General features: G+C 40.3%; 1 protein-coding gene across 12 annotated transcripts in view; it reads left to right on the plus strand.

Annotated features, from left to right (window-relative positions):
- The window catches only part of ADAM22 (ADAM metallopeptidase domain 22), a 182,936-nt gene that overhangs the window by 147,147 nt on the left and 15,594 nt on the right, over positions 1-20,195 (plus strand). For 5 of the 12 annotated variants that reach the window (XM_060248462.1, XM_060248452.1, XM_060248458.1 and 2 more), the window contains 5 exons: positions 4,325-4,415; positions 7,027-7,044; positions 9,907-10,101; positions 13,007-13,107; positions 13,976-14,042. In XM_060248462.1, coding sequence (XP_060104445.1) covers positions 4,325-4,415; positions 7,027-7,044; positions 9,907-10,101; positions 13,007-13,107; positions 13,976-14,042 — 472 coding nt within the window. The remainder of the gene's footprint in view (positions 1-4,324; positions 4,416-7,026; positions 7,045-9,906; positions 10,102-13,006; positions 13,108-13,975; positions 14,043-20,195) is intronic. The other 7 variants (XR_009555881.1, XM_060248455.1, XR_009555882.1 and 4 more) reach the window with 7 other exon arrangements.

The following is a 20,195-nucleotide window of genomic DNA, read 5'->3' on the forward strand; positions in this document are numbered from 1 at the left end:
GAATCGTCCTCCAAATGCCACTCCGATTCGACACCCGCGAAATCCACGCCGGATACTGATCGTCAGTCCTCAGACTCGAGGCCCTCCGACCATACCATGGCCTCAACTTCACACCCGGCGGCATCCACCTCAGCTTTGATATCAATGGCACCGACTGTTCCGGTGGAGCTCTCGACTCCCATCGATGTCATAACCGATGAGGTCGTCCACATCCAATCTAGATCTCCATCGGTCCACGAATCCCTACCGGAAGACATCCTTGCAACTGAATCCTTGGAACCGTCGCTTCGATTTTGAGGTCAGCGAGCTAATCTCCTTGGGGCACACTCGTTCCGGGAAGTCTCGATGCCTCGCATCTTCAAGGATTTGGCTGCCTCTTCTCTACATCAAGAGCCAACACACAAGGATCTGGCCACTCAGATTTATACTGAACAGTCCTCAAGCTGACATAGGGATCATTATTATTATTACTGCAGCCCATCACACTCCAGGTCACCGTCTCCACATAGATACCGGCAATACTATAGATCACCATCTTGCGAGACCCATCGACCCTGGTACCATGAAGAATCCTACCAGCCTCGGTACTGTGATGAAGTTTACCATCCCAGACACCGTGAGCCTCAGTACCATGAGGACACATATCGACCCCGGTACCATGAGTTTTCCTACTCTCGATACCACAAAAGCTCATCTCCGCATCGACCCTGACATTACAGTCAGGAGTCAAAACCATTATCACCAGCCCCTTCAACATCTGCCTTCTCGACTCCATTGAAACAGCAGATAACTCAACCTAACCAACCTACGCTTCTGAGTAAGGCTATTTTGATACCGACCAAGCCCGCATACGACCAACCTACAACTCCCATGAATGTTCCGGAGGACTCCGAACCTGAACACTCAGATTCTTCTCAATCTACAGCGTCTGCACCAGCATCACCTGTCTCCGACATTACGAAACTGGCTGATCTCTCACCATCTGAAGGATCCAAGGCTTACTTAGACCTACTTACTAACATGGCTAATACTCTTAACATAAAGCTCACCACTGACCTACCAAGAGTATCAGATGTAGTCCATGATTTAGTCCATGCGGACCTGCCGGCAGGCTCCTTCCTCCCAATGCTCCCTGTTCACCTAGAAGGTTTAAAGGAGGCTTGGGATAAGCCCGCATCGGTTCCACCTACATCAAAGAGGATTGAATCCTTATGTAAAATCCATGCTGCAGATTCTAAATTTCTATTTAAACACCCTGCACCAAAGTCCATGATCGTCTAATTCCAAGCAAACACATCATCCAGTTCCACCTGAGAAGGAAGGAAAGAAACTAATCACCTTAGGGAGGAAAATTTATTCCCTTTTGACTGCAGCTTCTAAAATTCATAATTACTTGGCATACTTTTCGGCCTACACCTTTAATTTGACATCCCAGCTTACTAATATGGTTCCATCTCTCCCTGACTCTGCACAGAAACAAGCATCGCAAATCCTACAAGAGCTTTCCAGCGTCAGCAAACAGCAGATCAATTCGGTTCATCACGCTGTTGCTTGTTCATCCAGAACCATGGCCATGTCCATCACCTTGCGTCATCATGCCTGGCTCTGTTCCTCCTCATTGCAACCAGATATCAAATTTAAAATTGAAGACTTACCCTTCGACGGTCAGGGCCTCTTCAATGCTACAACTGACGACATCCTGACCACTGTTGATGACAGTAGAAAAAAGGGGTAGGAGATTGAGAGTCAATCAACAACAGTCTCAACCTAATAGAGAGTCTGGAAGCCATCCTATTATAAACGCCCTCACTCACCTAGACAGGCTGACTTCTGGAAGCGCAAAGCCCCACCAGCTAAACAGCCCTTCCATCAAAGGCCTCGTGCACAGTCCACCATAGATGTCTTTTGCATCTCCGGACAACGCTCAATGCCCACATTTCTACACTCGAGGCCCTCCATCCATGCAATCCACGGGAGATGCCTTCCTCCACTCATAGTTGGGACAATTACACTACCTGTTCCCTCCTATCCCACTGATAACAAGGACGCTGCAGAAAATCCGACTGGATCGGACCAACTGTATCCTTATCACTCCCTTGTGGCACCCTCCTCCTTCTCTCAAACAGTATGTTTCATAGTTTCCCCCAAGTTCGAGATCTCAACAGGACGGAAAAGGCCTGCACCATGACCTGGGACTTCTGCAACTGACTGCCTGGAGAATCAGTTTTTAAATTTTCCCTCAGAAGTCAGACATGTCTTGCTTAATGCCAAAAAACCTTCTACTAGAAAATCCTACTCTCAAAAGTGGAAGCGCTTCTCAGCGTACGCTGCTCTACATGACTTTCTTCCTAAATTGTCCTCTGTAGCTGAGATTCTGACCTACACCTTGTCCTTGTAAAACTCAGGTCTCTAAAGGTTCATTTGGCTGCTATCTCAGCCTTTCATCCACACATTGAAGGGTGCACTGTCTTCTCCCATTCCACAACAAAAGCCTTCTTAAAGGGCATTTTACATCTTCAACCACCAATTCGCTAACTGCAGCCCACATGGAACTTATCTCTTGTTCTGAGCCGACTAATGTAACCCCGCTTTGAGCCGATGGCATCCATTCCACTGCATCTCTTGTCATGGAAGACGGCGTTGTTGGTGGCACTTACGTCTGGCAGGAGAGTCAGTGACGTTTGTGCTTTTTGGACAGATCCTCCATACACTGTCTTCCACCATGACAGAGTGATTCTACGCCCTGACCCTGCTTTTCTGCCAAAAGTCGTATCACCATATCACCTGGGAAAGTCGACCACCCTTCCTTCCTTCTTTCAAAAACCTAGTGACGCTGGTCAACGAACCCTACACAATCTTGACGTACGTAGGGCCCTTGCTTTCTACATTGAAAGGACACGTCCTTTCCGTAAGGACCCCAGACTCTTTGTGGCCTACGGAACTCATAAACAGGGACTCAAAATCTCAACCCAGAGGTTTTCAAAGTGGATTGTGGCTGCCATTGCCTTATGCTACCAACTGACTAAACAGCCCGTACCTGAACACTTGCGAGCTCATTCCACACGAACCGTTTCCACGTCATCAGCCTTCTGTAGAGGCGTACCAATGGAGGACATCTGTGCTGCTGGGGTCTGGTCTTCTCCATCTACATTTGCCACGCACTACGCCTTAGACATTCGTGCTCGGCGTGACGTATCCTTCGGGCAGGCTGTACCACGTTCCATTTTTGACTGACGCCTCCAGTCTCTTGCCCTGTAAGTACAATACTTCTTATTTCCTATATGCATAGTTAATATGTGTTCTTCTATTACAGAACCAGCACCCGCCTCCGTGCACTTCAGTTTACCAGTCACCCATGTGTGGGACTGCACAGAGACCACAATGAAGATAAACAGGTTGCTTACCTGTAACTAATGATCTTCGAGTGGTCATCTGTGCAGTCACACACACCCGCCCAGCCTTCTCCGCTGCTGGTTTATGCTCTACTCTATTAACATTTTTCTCTGTACAGTGGCTAGAAGAAACTGGGTGGGTGGAGCGCCTTCCCCTCGCTCCAGGCATGCGTAGTGGATGCCTGCTCCCCAGACCGAGAGGGAATGCATGCCAAAATAAACGCCTAGGCTAGCTTTGAATTCTCCGAGGTCGGGTTCTTTCCAGGCAGAAAACCCATGTGTGTGACTGCACAGATGACCACTCGAAGATCATCAGTTACAGGTAAGCAACCTATTTTTCTACTCTGTCTTGATTCTGAAATGCAGCAGCTTTGCCATTACAAGAAACAGTAGGTACTGTCTTGCATTTGATGATGCCTAGCAAGAACTTAGTGCAGTCTAGTGATAGAGTTGACTAGAAGCAATGCAGTCTGAATTGCTGCTCCTTGACCTAAAAAACCCTCACACAAAGCAAATTCCTCCAAACAACTCTAGAAATCTAGTCAAGCGGCAGTCTTCGAAGCAGGCTATGTTACAATTTGGTAGCTTCCTGAAAATAAGGAAAATCAATCCACTGAGTCGTGAAAATAAATTTTATCAGATGTCCCCCCAAGGCACCCACTATTCTGCCACCAGTTATAACACTGGCTTATGCATTAGAAGAAATTAAACGGGAGGGATAGTAAACTAGAAGAAGAAAACTGCCTGAGCCCAGAATGCCGCAATGCAAACATCAGAGCACAAAATTTCCTTCAACAAATTAATCCAGCTTCCCTCTACTTCAGGAAGATTATTTGAGAAATTCGTACTTATAATGGCAGATGTTTTAAGGAGCTTTGTGATTTTATGTATTTTTCCAAAAAGCACTGTTCTCAGATTCTTTTCTTTTACAGGTGTGGCTAGCACAAATATTATTATAGGTGCCATTGTTGGTACCATTTTAGTGTTGGCTCTCATTCTGTGCATAACTGCTTGGGGTTACAAGTAAGTAATTTATATATATTTTTAGTTAATTAAAATATGAACTACTTTATGTGCTGGCAGGTTGCAGTATTCTCAAACTACACAGATGAAAGAAAATATTAGGACAGTGAACAAAAGAAGCATGATGTGGAGGAATAAATTCAGTCATTCACATTTTAAACACCTTTGGGTAACTTCCCACCCCACTTCTTAACAAACATTTATTTGGCAATGAGCCAACATAATCAGAAAGAATATGGGTTTGGGGAGGGATGGTGGCTCAGTGGTAGAGCATCTGCTTGGGAAGCAGAAGGTCCCAGGTTCAATCCCTGGCATCTCCAAAAAAGGGTCCAGGCAAATAGGTGTGAAAAACCTCAGCTTGAGACCCTGGAGAGCCGCTGCCAGTCTGAGAAGACAATACTGACTTTGATGGACCAAAGGTCTGATTCAGTATAAGGCAGCTTCATATGTTCTTATGTTCATGGGTTGAATCCAAATATTTTGTTTTGCTAATGATCTTTCTCTGTTAGAACATGCCTTATTTGGTGGAGGAGGTTGCTTTCATGGAAGGAAGGTGCAACTGTTAGTGGAACCTTTTGAATCCAACCCTATTTTGTCTAATGGCGACAACCATTTTACAGTACAACTCTGTCATCATTTGAGTACTTGATGATTTTAATTGTATTGGTTGTACATCCATATTTAAGTGTGTTCAGAGCACAATTAAATGGGAACTGACCCAGACAACTTCCTGGGCACCAACCTTTAAAGGTGCCTGTTGCTCAATTATCTGGTCAACAAAGTGAAACAAGTAGTACAAACCGAATGACTGAGGGTAATGTTCTATAGCTATCACTTACTGTGCAAGTCTGTTTAAAACACATTCACAAATTACTAATGCACAGTGTATAGTAAATCTCAGTTATTCTTAAAAATGTTCTTAAAAGTTTATTTTTGTTTGTATATGTCCTGAATACAGATTTGACCATGCAAACTTACAGTCTTATATGACAGGTATAGATCATGTAGAGAGAAGGTGGCTTGGTGTAGCCAGATCTTGTCAGATCTCAGAAGCTAAGCAGGGTTGGTACTTGGAAGGGAGACCACCAAGGAAGACTCTGCAGAGGAAGGCAATGGGAATCCACCTCTGCTTCTCACTTGCCTTGAAAACCCTGTGCTGGAGTTGACATAAGTCAACTGCAACTTGACGGCACTTTACACATATATGCACATAAATCATGTATGTATATCATGCATCAAAGACAACCAATGGACTGTGGGTACAATTAAAAATATGGTATTAAAAGTCAAACCAACTCAAAGAAGGGAGTTCCAGAGGCTGTCCTCACCATGGGCCTCATTTGTTCAGATCCTCCTGCCTTCAGTGTGTCCATCTAAATAAAGCAATTACCATGAAAAAAAGTATTGCCCAGACAAGAGAAAGATACTGTCTAACTTAACTAGATTGAAAGTACATCTTAAAATCAAGATCACTTTTCATAAAGTGTACTGAGTAATTAGATTCTTAAATTCCATGCATAGCAATAGCATTAATATGTATTATGAATAAAGGTGTGGAGAAAACGTATAGAGAGAATTTTTTTTCTCCCTCATGATTGACAACAGAAAATATTCCTTAGCTCACTGCTTCATTAACTCCTAGAATTCACTACTGCAAGAGGTACTGAACGACCACTTGTTTAGATGGTCTTAAATGAAGACTGAACATACTAATGGGAGTTAAGTTTATTGGCTATGATAGCTGAATGGAACCTCCTGGTTCACAGGTCATGTGCCTCTGAACAGCAGTTGCTGGGGAGCAGGGGAGAGGCATGTTGCCTTCCAAATTTTGGTTATGCATTTCCTCAAAACATCTGGCTTAGCCTGTAGGAATGCAGGAGCAGTGGTATGATCCAGCAGGGCTCTTTTTATGCTACATCACTTTAGATGTAAGATAACTCTAAAAAAATAGCAGAAGAGATTATGTTCTTGCTTCTTGAGCAAAATTTATATAAATTGTGGTCCATGTAATTATCCAGGGCAATAGTTTTACTTTTTTTGTAAAGCAGAAATTTCTTTTCCCCAAACAGGACTTTCCTTTCCTACACTTAGGGTGATTCCACACTTATGCTGGTCTGGGGTGGGCTTCCGTTTTGGGGCGGAGCAAGCTCGAGATTTTGCACCAGTTGCTCTGAGCCGGCATTTTGCGTGGGGCAAATCCACGATTTGCCCCTCTGCAGTGTAAACCCGTTTTTTCAGGTTTACTCTGCGGCGGGGCAAATCACGGGTTTGGCCTGCGCAAAATGCCGGCGTGGAGCATCTGGTGTGAAATTGCCAGCTTGCTCTGCCCCAAAACAGAAGCCCGCCCCAGACCAACGTGAGTGTGGAATCACCCTTATATTTCATATTTCAAGCATAAACAGATGCTTCCTTGCATGCATTTCCCCCACAATGTTATGGAATATGTTTTCTTTTTCCCATTCAGTGACAATTTACTTAGTGAAAAAGAATAATAGTCTATTTCTGTTAGGGCTTCTTTAATATTTGTTACCTTTTTGTTTATAACACTGAATAGAGTGATAGCAAAGACGATGTGGTAACTCACTCTTTCTCTCTTCCCTTCTCTTGTAAGAAACTATCGAAGACAGAGGTAGGTGAAAAAGCAGTGTGGCTACATTGAGCAGGCTTGGAATGGTGGCCCCTATGGGTATATGCTTATTTAGCGGAAGTCATATTTTGCAGTTGTGCTGTGGCTTCAAATTAGCCATGCTTAGTTTACAGAAAGTCCCAGATTCAATCCTTGGCATCTCTTGTTAATAAATAACCTTTGGTGGCTGATTGAGGCAATACAAAGGAGAATATAAGGTGGCTTTGTATTCCATAATAGGACTCAGCAACCTTCCTCCATTCAACTAAGTTTGAGGGTCTGTGTGTACACAGAGCCATTTTCCTCCAATTTATTTGGCTCTTCCTTGCAGTAATGTATTCTGCCTGAAGACTTGGATTCCTGTATTCAATTTAAAAACACACCTTAAAGTTGTGTTTTCTATTACAGCTTTACTTTCTTAGGAACCATAATGTTGAACTTTGTTTTCAGACCAAATTAAGGTGTGGTTACTGTCTAACAGTCCTTCACCAAGAATTTTCAAATGATCCTAGACTATAATAATATCTGAAGTGAATTTGCATTAAACTTTGCCTTTGTTGAGATTCAGGCTTTGTTGACGAAGAGTGAGAATGTTACCTAATGCCAATAGCCCTCATGCCTTGTTTACATCCACGGAACTACCCACTTTTCTGCTATATGCATGGAACATCTTAAAACCAGTCTTCTTTTTCTGGAGCAGTTCAAGAACATTGTTGTTGTTCCATAATTGTCCATTGCTCAAGTCTCCCCCTGCTTTGTACTCCTCCAAACTTGGTTTGATACTGATTTTTTGGAAATAGTCAAAATAGATTTGCACATTACGTGGAGAGGAATGTAACCAGTTTTTTGTAGGCCCCCTGCACTATTTTCTTTGACTCAGCCTTCTGTTGTTGCCATTTTCTCTTCATATCAGAGGGCTTTTCTGGGTTTAAAAAAAACTTGATTGTTATATTGTTGTAGCATTATAATGCTGTAGCAATACAACAGTTGCTATTTTTTTTAAAAAAGCTCAGTGGTGACATAGGGAAGGATAGCAACCGTGTGGGGCAGAGTCAGGCAAAGTGTAAGGGAAACAGTCATGTGGATGCACAGCTGCTGCTGCGAATGCCTCTGCATTTGCAATGGCAATGGGAGTTTACATGCAGAGTCATTGCCATATGGAAGCGGCCTAGGAGTGGAATTAAATATTGATTAAATGTTTCCTTCCTAGTACATAGTCAGAGTGCTGCTTTATTACATGAGTAATAATGAATAAATGAGAAGGCATTTATTCAGGATCCAAGAAAAGGGAAATGTGAGGGCTTGGATGAAAATTTGCACCATGTTTACTCTTATTCTCTGCCCCCATGACATCGTTCCATCTGTTCTGCAGCCACACTCTCTTGTACATGAGGATTTTGTAGAAATCCAGAAATGTTTTCTGTTTTTTAAAAGCTGTAATAGAAATACAACTTTACATTTTCCAAAAGTTCAGACTAGATTTTAATTATTTTTAAATGGTCAAGGTAGTAAAAAAGCCTGCCTCTTTCTGTGGTGGTAAGGAAAGCTGCATTTCTACAGTTGCTATTAGCTGTAAAATAAATGTCTGCAATAGTGAATTAACTGAAATAGTGTTAGATTACTACTTGGAAGAGCCCTGTGGCGCAGAGTGGTAAAGCTGCAGTACTGCAGTCCTAAGCTCTGCTCACGACCTGAATTCGATCCTGACAGAAGCTGGGTTCAGGTAGCCGGCTCATGGTTGACTCAACCTTCCATCCTTCTGAGGTCAGTAAAATGAGTACCCAGCTTGCTGGGGGAAAAGTGTAGACTGGGGAAGGCAATGGCAAACCACCCCGTAAAAAAGTCTGCCGTGAAAATGTCATGATGTGACGTCACCCCAGAGTCGAAAATGACTGCTGCTTGCACAGGGGACTACCTTTACCTTTTTACTACTTGGAAACTAAAGGGAAGAAAACCTTCTAAGAAATGCTTACAAAATCTACTAACTATTAACACAACTTAAATTTTAAAATGTTTTTTTCAAAAGTAAGAAGTGATTAAAGTACACAAGTAAATCCAGTTAAATTGATTTCTGCAGCTAAAGTTGATATTTTTAATAAATTCACTTTTTTGTATAACATTCAAGTAAATATTGCAGGAAAGAAATCTGCTTCACCCCACCCCCCCCCTTTTGTCTCAACCTAAATGGATTTGAAACAAAGAAAAAACTTTGTAGTGGATGAGAATGTATAAAGAACCTTTCTTGTATTTAGGTGTTGTTTTTTTTAAAGGAAGGTGCAATTCATCCCTCAGTTGGCTTTTTTGCTGGTTTGGAGGGAGGACAGGAGGAGGCAAATGTCTTTCTGGTCACATGTCAACTGTAGGAGAGAATCCACTCAAATATCAACAGGTCACACCTGGACACAGTTAGAGGTCTTCCAGTGGTTACCTGTTAATTACAAAAGGCTTCTTTACAGATTTTTTCAACTGGCCATTTGTTGGTGGGGGGGTCACGAGAGGTTGGAAAGGGGTGGGAAGAGGAAGGGTAGAAGTGAGATGTGATCTCAAAAGGGGTTCAGTATCTCAATGGATCCCATTCTCAACCCCAAAAGATTCTAAATTAATGGTTCAATCTGTTGTTCAATCTGGTTCAATCTGGTTCAATGGTTCAATCTGTTGTAGAAGCTTTAAAGATGCTAATTATTTCAAGGAGAATATTGTAAATCCCATTTATTCTTTTGTCTGAATTTTTTTATTTGCATAGTTATGTGACAAAATATCTTAGTCTCATCTTTTAACTCTTTTCCTGTGCTGAATATATATGTTACATATATTGGGTATCTGCATGTGTTTGTTTCTGACTCGAAAATGTTCATTATGCTTTAGACAAATTCCTCAGGGAGATTATGTAAAAAAGCCTGGTGAGGCCGACTCCTTTTATAGCGACATGCCTCCTGGAGTCAGCACAAACTCTGCGTCTAGTTCTAAGAAGAGGTCTGCTTTTCTGTCGCATTTTCAGATTTCTACCTGTTCCATCACACATTATTCCATTAGTCAGAACCTTTCATTGTTTTGCAGCAGGTTTGATTACTTCCTTCCTTCCTTTTGTGGAATTGTGTTAAAAGTGACTTCCTTCAGTCTTTGATTACTGATTATTTGTATCCTTCATCTTGTCCTGCGCAAAAAGTATATATATATTTGAGTACTAAAAATCAGACAGAAAGAAATATCACTTCCTAGGATATGATATTTCAGCTTAGCTACCCCACCTGAGGTCAGTGATAACCATGCATTTGGTAGTAACCTTAGTTGTTTGATCTTCATCTCCATGCCTAGAAGTAATTCATTTGCTGCTTATGAAATGTGCCAGTTCATAATCAAGCAAAACTATTGCAAATCGTTGCCTGTATATCTCCATACATTTTACATTATGATCAAGTAATCAAAGAATGGGGATGTTGTCATACGTTCGTTAACAGTTATGAAATATAATGGATTAATATAAATGTTAGAACGTGGTGCTGAGTTTTATCCTTAATGTTCTGTGCTTTTTGTTTCTAGCAGCATACCCTGTTGACCTGTCCAGCTTGCATTTGTCTCTCTCTACTGGTGAATGAAGGCCTGATTTATGAATGCAGTAATCAGTATGAATGACTGCCACATGGTTGCTACGTCACATGAGTAGTTACTTTTTATGAGTGACTTCTCATGTGTTTGGGCCAAGATTGAGCCAGAAATGCTGGACCTGCTCAAGAAGCTGCCTCATTCAAACAGCCTCCTGTATAATCATGTGCTCATGTGGTTGTATAACAACTGACTGTCCGTGTGGGTTACTGCATCACAGATTAGACATAGCAATATTTCAGATATTGATTCTTTGATTCTTCCAAATTTAAATCTTAATCCAAAACCCTGGGGCCACGTTTAAAGCCCCAAGTGGGAGCATAGGTTTCTTGTACTCTTTGGTTGATATGGTCATGACATGCATGTGCACTTTAATTATGAATCTGGAACTTTGTTCATGAAGAGAGACATGCATAGCTCTTCCAAGCATTAGACTTGCATGCATGCTGCTTCATTGTTAAATGCTAACTGCCAGAGGTTAAGTGTTGCTTTGTTTAGCTGAAGCATTGTTGCTCCCTATGTGAGAAAAGGCGTATACTCCATTTTAAAATGATGGGCTCATCTCTGTGCATGTAATATATCATGAGTACTTAACAAGATCACGTTGATTTGTCACTTCTGTTCTTTAACAGTAAGATTTTCAATTGTGAAATTGCTTTTTAACCAGCATCTTAAAATAATTTACAATAATTGCTATATAATAAAACTAATCATGGATAGCCCTCAATTACTCTATTTGAGAACTTCAGGGGTTTTTTTTTAGCATGATCAGATGTTTTACTCTTCTGAGGATTTTCAAATGTGAAATTAGGGAAAGAAAAGGTTATATGATTATTTAAAGCTTTGAATGTAGCAATTGAACAGAGCACATTTTTAAAGAAGCCAGATGTTGATGCATCTGCAAAAATATTACGGTTTACCTCCCATGATATTTCTGTTTATTATAATGTGGCAGGCAACTATATAAAGATTTACTTACATGCAGTACTCAGTTTCTTGACTAAAATATTTATGTATGTTGTAAAATTAGCATTGCGGTTTCCTAAAAATCTCCTTAAAATGATGCAATTTTCCACTGGTGAAGTTTTCAGATAGCTAAAAACATCTCTGGAAAATTATTTTCCCAAGTATGTGGCTTTAATTATGCACAATGGAGCAAAATTCCTTCTAAAAAGCAGTGGTTTGATTTTTAAAATGGGTATAGCTTAACTTTCATGGGTTTATGCTGAATGTCTTTTCTCCCTTCCCCCATATTTTCATGTAGTCCTCATTTCAGTCACTTGTTTGTTCTTTAATGCACAACATTATGAAATTCCTAAGGTCTGTCTGCACTAGAATGTTTGATGCCTCATTCTTTTGTCAGTTATCTGCAACATTTAGAAAAGGCCTATTGCTTGTATAACAGGTGCTTATTTTCAAACAGGCAAGTTGACATCAGAAAAGTCTTGAGTAACAGCTGCTGGAATAATGGGCAGTAAAAATTTCATTGGACCAGTCTTTGTGACTCCTTTAGATCTGCAAAATCTGGTGGAGGCGAGAGCACAAGGAAAATATTAGAGCAAAATACAACTGACATATGTATCTCTTGCAGTTATGTATACAGAAGGATCAAGCAACAGAACAGTCAACGCACATTTTTTCCCCTTCAGAATTTAGGATTAGTGCATATCGCAGACATGAGCTTTTTCAGGTCAAAGGATAAGATTTGTAGGCAAGCTTGAGTTCAAGGACATGACATTTTAGAAAGCAAAAAATGTTTTTCTTTTCCCAGGCTTTCTTCTGGTAAAACAAAGCAAGACAAGAACAGTCTTCTCAGCCATGTAGTTTGTTATGCAGAAAAGAAAATGAGCCTGGACTACACCTGCTCTAGTTCTTATATGATTTCAGTGATGTATTCGGAACTCCAGAGCCAGTTTCAAAGGCCTCATTGATCACCCAGTATCCAAATCTTTGTGCCTTTCATTGGAGTGCTGTAGTATCTTAATTACCATGTATCTTTATGTTGCTGCTCACATGTTTGACAACCAGTCTTGTACAACCTCCGGCAGAATAGAAACAAACAGCAAGGTGAACCACAAATTTTAGCATAGCACCTAGAAATGGGCCCTGCACAACAGATATCTGCTTAAGATGAAAGATCCTAGTAAACACTTCAAACTAATGTGCACATTATATTAATAATAATGGACAAATTGCTGGAGTACCAGTGAAACTCAACCAAAAATACATGGACTGCTATTTTAGGCAGGCCAATGAGGTATTGTAGACAGACCTTTAAAAGGCCAATGAATGATGGATGGAATTACTATAAATTAGTATACCAGAATCAACAACCACATGCAAGTCTTGCTATTTACTCTAGGTCAAACGGATTATCTCATTCATGGAGTGAAAGAATCCAAGATGCAAAGAACCTTTCGGACATCTGTCAAAACGGGAGGCCAAGGAGTAACTCCTGGCAAGGTATGAAAGACTATTGCACTGGCAGTGCAGTATTGCACTGGCAGTATTGCACACCATCACTGTGTTGTGATTTTATATAGAAATATGCCTCATGGACACATGTAAAGGATTTAGACCATTCTGAGCTCTTGAACAATGGAACACTGGAGTTTTAAATAGATAGCTTGGGCTCTTCTTTCCTTGCCAGCAACCAAACAGTGAAATTATGGGCCAAAAGAGACATGATTGAGATAATGGAGCTCTGTCAGTGCATGGTTGCAATTCTAATTGGGGTAATGCAGGAAGGAAGAAGGGGAGTTAATTTCAGCCTCCATTTCAATAGTGTATTACTTTGGCTACTAGTGCACAGTGGTATCAATTATGCATTTATAAACCTTAGTGCTAACTTGTATTGTTTTCTAGTTATGAGTGCACAGTAGCATCTTTCATGCAAACTGTAAGCCTTTAGTGCTACTTTGTATTGGATTTTGCAGCTTGGAAATTGTGTATTGAAAATTGTAATATTCTTTGGGTTGTAACCACCAACTGAATTTTGTTACAGTTATGTAATAGTAATAATTATCATTGAAGAAGTACCAAATAATGTGATTAGTATTTCTGAATTTCTGATGCTTTTCCCTTTTGCGGTTTTTGTATTGTGATGGTAAATCAAAAGGCAGATAAGCAAGGATCTTTTTTTCTGTATCATACATTCCTATTGAAAGTGTGCATGTAAAGGAATGAGAAGAGGCAGCTTGTGCAAGGGAGAGGTCACTTGTACAAGGGAAGAGTGGAAGGAGAAAAGAATATAAAACAAAGGCAGCCTTTAGAGTGTTGCATTTCTGGATCTGAAGTGTTTTTAGCTATCTTCTCCTTTGTTCTCTTTCAGGTAATATAGGAGGAAACAAAAAGAAAGGCAAAGGCAAAAGATTTAGGCCACGGTCCAATTCAACTGAGTAAGTTTCGCCTTCTAGTTGAAAGAGCAAACAGAGAAGTTCCTCAACTGATTGTTTCATTTCTTATGAAGTTATTTGAAACAATTACATCTGTTCTCTTTCAAAGTACTGACGTGTAGTGATGTGGTAATTTTTTTTTTCTTTTTACCTTATGTTCAAAAAAGTTTTAAAAATTCATCCCTCCTCCCATAAGTTTCTTTGCAGGCTAGCAACCCATGATTACAGTCTCCTCACTGCCTCAATATATTTTTTATGTTAATTGTTTAATATATCCAGCTTCAGCAGGATTTTTAATGTACTACCCTCATTCTGCATCCCTATTGTGAGGAAGGCAATATGGTTAGTTTCTTCCTTTTGAAAAAAGTGAGTGTGCGAGTTTAATTTATCTATACTTGAATGTCTTTTAAAACCAAAAGCACACTCATGAACCATTTAGCTTAGGAGTTTGCCAATACTTACCTGTTAATTGCCAAATTAACAGCCATTGGAAAACATAATGTAATCAAATACTTTTAACTGTTGTGCTCCTCTGTTCAGAACTATGAAGACATTCTGTGCACTGCTAATTGTATATTATTTAAGTGGCAAATATTGACCTTCCATTTCATAATTTTATCATGCTGTTGGACAGGCACTCATACATGGATCTTGTGCCAGAATCCGCTGCATGGGTTGGATTTCTTAGCTTTGATAAAAGACTAAATAGATGAAATATAAAATCTTTTAAACCCACAATTACCCATAGTGGTGGGTTTGCACCATTGATTTACAAAGTGTGCAAAGCTTCCCATTTATAAATAGCATCCTGCAGAAAGATAACAAGGAAGGTTGAAAAAAATAGAAGGTAATGAATGCGATATTTAAACACTCAGTTAAGATACATATTTCTAGTCTTCTAAACATAATTTTGATCAAATTCTCCTTTGCTTCATCCTGTAAGAAATACTATGGGCTTGCTTATTGTAAGCCATATAGCAGGATGTGTGATAAAGCTGGATTGTCTGGCCTGTCCTCTTAACACTTGCATCAATTTAGTTTAGTTTAAGCACCAGTTCAGTTTGAAAATTCTATTTCGCAGAAGTTCTGATGTGCAAACAGGTATTCCAGTGCTTTTGTGAAGGTCCACATGGTGCTCTGTTGTTATTGTGGATTTCCACATGAGCAGGGGCTCTCTCCTTTGCTTCATTTTTGAGAAATTATATTTTTATTCAAGCATACCTTAATGCTTAAGTGAATGGAACCATTCCTGCTTTGCAGGACTTGATGTGCACATCAGAACCTCATAGCCACTGTTAATTTTTTTACACTATTCATATTGAGAAAACCAGCACCAAGCCTTTATATTTTATTATTATCTGATTTTGTTAAAAATTTCAGAGTTGGAGGTGATGCTACATTTTTTATCAGTTAAGGCATTGATAGTTTAAATTATATTGCAGTTAAGATTGTTGCATAACAAGATTTGCAAATAATAAACAGCCACATTCTCAAATTTCACAGCAGAGATTATCATTTAAGTGACACCATTTCATTTTAGGTAGCTGATATTTGGCAGTGACTGCTTTTACCATTTTTTTTTTTTTGCAGTGCATAAGACTGCTTTCTTGCTTCACAACACAATCCTAATTACGTTTTCTTAAAAGTCTGAGTTTCCAAATAAGGATGTTTAGGATTATACTCTGATTAAGACAACAATGGGAACAATAGAATTGCAAATTACAAATTCATCACAGCACCACTCAAGAAGGGAACTGAGGCACCTCAGGTGAAAAAAAAAAAAGCGAAGCATTATTACAAACTCAGGAACAAGGCACGTCATTCAGACTTCATGTCAGCTTGAAATAATATATGAATAAACCCTCATTTAATATGTATATAATATGATTCTGAGCTTCTCCAAAGTAGTGATAATACAGTAAATATTTTAAGAAAAAGCCATAGAATAAAACCAGTCATTTCAGAGGAAAAATTGTGTCTCCGAGAAGACCTTTGATAGTTTTTAAATCGCAATATCAGTCAAGTTTAGTTATTCACTTACAATCGGCCAGGCTGCTCTGGGTCTGTTGAAGAATGTCTAGATGTATTTGTCCCATGTTGCATGCCTATGCTGGCATATTAAATAGTGTTACTAATTCCCTGCCACCACCACAGCTAGCAATCTAATGGACAATTGCAGAATAATTGCAATGTAAAAATATTGAAGGAGCCCTCAAATCTCACCACAGATGCCATTCTGCATATATTTTACAAAATTTGCATCATAGATTGGATGCAGTTCTGAACTAGCAGCCTTTATCAAGGACAAACTTGGAGTTCTGCTTCCACTATCTGTAAGAATACTGATAGCAGGTTTGATTCTAGCTTTGATAAATAAAGGTTATTTTGTGTCTCTCAGTGTATATGGAGGAAATTAAAAGAAAGTGTTACTCAGTGGGCACTTTGCAAACAGCAGTTTGCCAATTTGACTTTTATTGGACTGATGATGTTGAGTTCCCACAATCAGCACTGCTTTTTATAGAGGGTCTTGCAATGTAAATAGACAGAATGAACTGTAGCTAAAATTGGAAGATTTAGACAATTTAATTTAATTTTTCAATTTATGCCTCGCCCTATCCTGCAAGCAGGCTCAGGGCGGCTTACAGCATTAAAACAACATTAAAATGAATCACATCAAATTAAGCAGTATCATAAATACAAAAATGTCACATGAAATCAGAAGACCATAATCCATGCAATTGGCCCAAACCAGACAACAGCATATAGACTGGAAGCTTTCAGCACCTTGATAGTAGGGTGCTGGGGGAAGCGATGACTTCAGAGGACGCCTGCTGGATCAGTTGAAAGCCTGGCAGAAGGGCTCCGTCTTGCAGGCCCCATGAAACTTGGATAAGTCCCGCAGGGCCCGTATCTCCAGTGGGAGCTCATTCCACCAGGTAGGGACCCGGACGGAAAAGGCCCTGCCCCTCGTTGAAGCCAGTCATCCTTAGGAGCAGGAATCACAAGAATGTGTTGTGTAGACGACCTCAGAGCCCAAGGGGGCTCATCTGGGGAGAGGTGGTCCCATATGCACTGAGAGACTCAAAATAACCTTTATTTATCAGGGCTAAAATCAAACAACAGGGTCAGTAGAAGTAACCTCTGTCTCAACTGCCCTCTTGGTCTTCAGCTACCATGTACCAATGTTTGCTGAGAACCGAGGGGACCTTACTTAACCCCCCTTTGTTTGGGGTTGTTACTCCACCATCAAGAGAATTATCCCTCCTCCCATTTATGGTTTGATCCTGGCACACCAAAAGTTTAGGATATACGTACTCGTGAGGGTGAATCGGAGGCTTTTAGAGTTTCTGTTTTTTCCCTCTTTTACTTGCTCTCTTTTACTCAGTACTGAAAGACTGGTCAACATAACCCAGTTGTTTTCAGTATTGTGGACAGGATTTTTGAAGCAATCATTCCTCACGATAAAACTATGAATAAAACAAATCTTTAATAACTAAGCATAAATCCTAAACAGCGCAGATAATTGGGAATAATCAGTAGACAAATAATTTTAGGCAGAAAGAAGTATGAAAAACTAACTTGATAACTAAATTTTAAATTTACAAACAGCCTCAACATTCCCTCCTTGGCAGGGCTGGATTAACAAACAGGCCAAGTAGGCACTGGTCTATGGGCCACCACGCCTTTAGGGGCCCCAGGCTGCGCCCCCCCCCAGTTTTCCCTGGTTGTTAATGTTTGTTTTGGGTAATAAAATTGGTTTATTAAAATTGTTGGTTGGTAAAATTAAAAATGTATTAGGAGATAATTTCCGAGGGACCCCCCAAGATTTCAACTGCCTAGGGGCCTCCACAGGGTTTAATCCGGCAGTGCTCCTTGGAATGGGCACAAGAATGAGCATCTTGGCACAGCCTGGCAGGTCTTGTCACAGCCTGACAAGTCTGGATTGTGTTTTTGACAGCCAACTCCAATCCAGGCTAACAATTTTATAGATTTTTCTTCAGCCTTGAAATTTCCTTTTTAACCAAATTAAAAGTACAGGCCTAAAGTTCCCCTCCAAGCATGCTCTTGACCAGACACTGCAAAAATCTGATTAAAGGCATCAGTAGTGATCTGTCACAGAGCTTAACAGCTTGACCAAGTGGCAAATTTAAACTGGGATTTAGTTTCCTTTAGTTAGCTCATAGATGACCTCAAGAATGGATTACTGTAACGCTGTCTACATGGGGCTGCCCTTGACTCAGAGTCGGAAGCTTCAGCTGGTGCAGAATGCCGCCCTGAGCCTGCCTAGGCGGGGAGGGCGGGATACAAATAAAATTTAATAATAATAATAATAATGCTGCAGCCAGGCTACTAATGGGGCTTCCTCATCAGGAGCACATTCAGCCTGTGCTGAGAGCGCTGCAGTGGCTGTCTGTTGCGTACCGAATCCGTTTCAAGGTCTTGGTATTAACCTTCAAAGCCCTATATGGCCTAGGACCTACCTATCTGTGGGACCGCCTTGCCCCACATGTTCCCCAGAGAGCACTGCGATCAAGTTCTCAAAATCTTTTGGCTGTCCCTGGGCTAAAGGAGGCTAGGCTCAACTCCACCAGAGCAAGAGCGTTCTCAGTTGTGGCCCCAATATTTTGGAACACCCTTCCAGAAGCCATCAGGGCCCTGTAGGATTCATCACAGTTTTGCAGGACCTGCAAGATTGAACTGTTTTGGATGGCATATAACATCTAATGGGAGAGGGCTGCCACTACATCTGGATCCATAGAGCTTTGATTACTAACTGCCCAGGTTCTGTGTGCGTGAGAAAGAAAATATTATATGATCTGCCTGAAGTAGCACCATTGTTATTTCTCTGATTGTTTTATTGTTTTAATATTGTTTTGTTTATTGTCTATTTTATGCTGTTAGCAACCTTGAATCTGTATGGAATGGGCAGGATATAAATATAACGTAAATAAAAATAAATAAATAAATCTCTCTATATATACCGGGGATGTAATGTTAGGATTTAATTATTCCCATTTCCACAGATAAGCCTGTGTTATTTCAAGGGCACATTTATTGTTCCATAACATTCTATACTTTGCACACATAATGGGGGGGGGGGGCGGGGAGAGCAATTCACTATAAATGTCTTCCTTATGTCAGAAAAGTAGTACACTGAATTCTCCTTAGAATATTAAAATATATGTGCTCTTAATGTGCCTCCTAGTGCTATCCTCTCTAGTTTCAGTACTGTTCCATCTTTTGTTTACATTTGCTGGTCCTGAATTCTGTGGCTGGCAGTTTGATTCTGTAACTTCCTAGCATAAATGTCAGGTGGCATCGGTTGCATGATAGAGGAGATAATGCCCTTCTCCATTGAACTCCAGAGTTCTTTGTCACTGCAACTTTAACCTAACCAAGCCCAAATACCCCTCATGTCATGGCTACACCAATTGGCAAATAATGCTAGTCAGTGGAGGGAATTGCTAGTATTTACTTGTTATGATCACTCACTTATGTTTGTTTAATTGCTTTAAATCATTATATTGAGTTTTATTACTATGTTGTTATAAGCAGGAAACCTGAATCTAAGAGAATAAATGAAAGAAAGATATGAGGGGTTTACCTTACCCAGTTAAGAGGAGAGAAGATAGTAGCTTAAACACTCAAAATCTTCAAGATATTTTCATAATGTGTAGAAAGTTCTTGTAATCATGGGGAGTGAACAAAGTATTGCATGCAAAAATCACAGAGTTTATAGCATAGATTTGCTGGTATGGATGTTGCCTGAAAAGATTTCATAGTTCATTATTCCATCTTCTTCAACAGCAACTGTCTAGCACTATTTTTAAAACTGCCTCTGTTGCCTGCTGCTGCCTGATTGAGAAATCATAAGCAGACACAGCATTAGCAAAAGGAGCAACAGACAATCAATAAAGGGAGATTTTCAGTCCTAAAATAACATATTTTACATGGAACACATTGGATACTTAATGCTAATCTTCATGGCTTCTGTAGAGTCCCACATGGGACCATGCATGCACAGGCCAGCTGCAAAGAAGAAAATTCTCAATATTTCTACCACTTCCTAAAGTATCAGAAGTGCTCCCCCTCCTCTCCTAACTCACACTGGCATTTTCCCACCCAAAGTAGGTCATGACAGAGGCAGGGAGAGCA

The sequence above is a fragment of the Heteronotia binoei genome, chromosome 10 (genome assembly GCF_032191835.1).
Source record: "Heteronotia binoei isolate CCM8104 ecotype False Entrance Well chromosome 10, APGP_CSIRO_Hbin_v1, whole genome shotgun sequence".
In the NCBI taxonomy this organism is placed as follows: domain Eukaryota; kingdom Metazoa; phylum Chordata; class Lepidosauria; order Squamata; family Gekkonidae; genus Heteronotia; species Heteronotia binoei.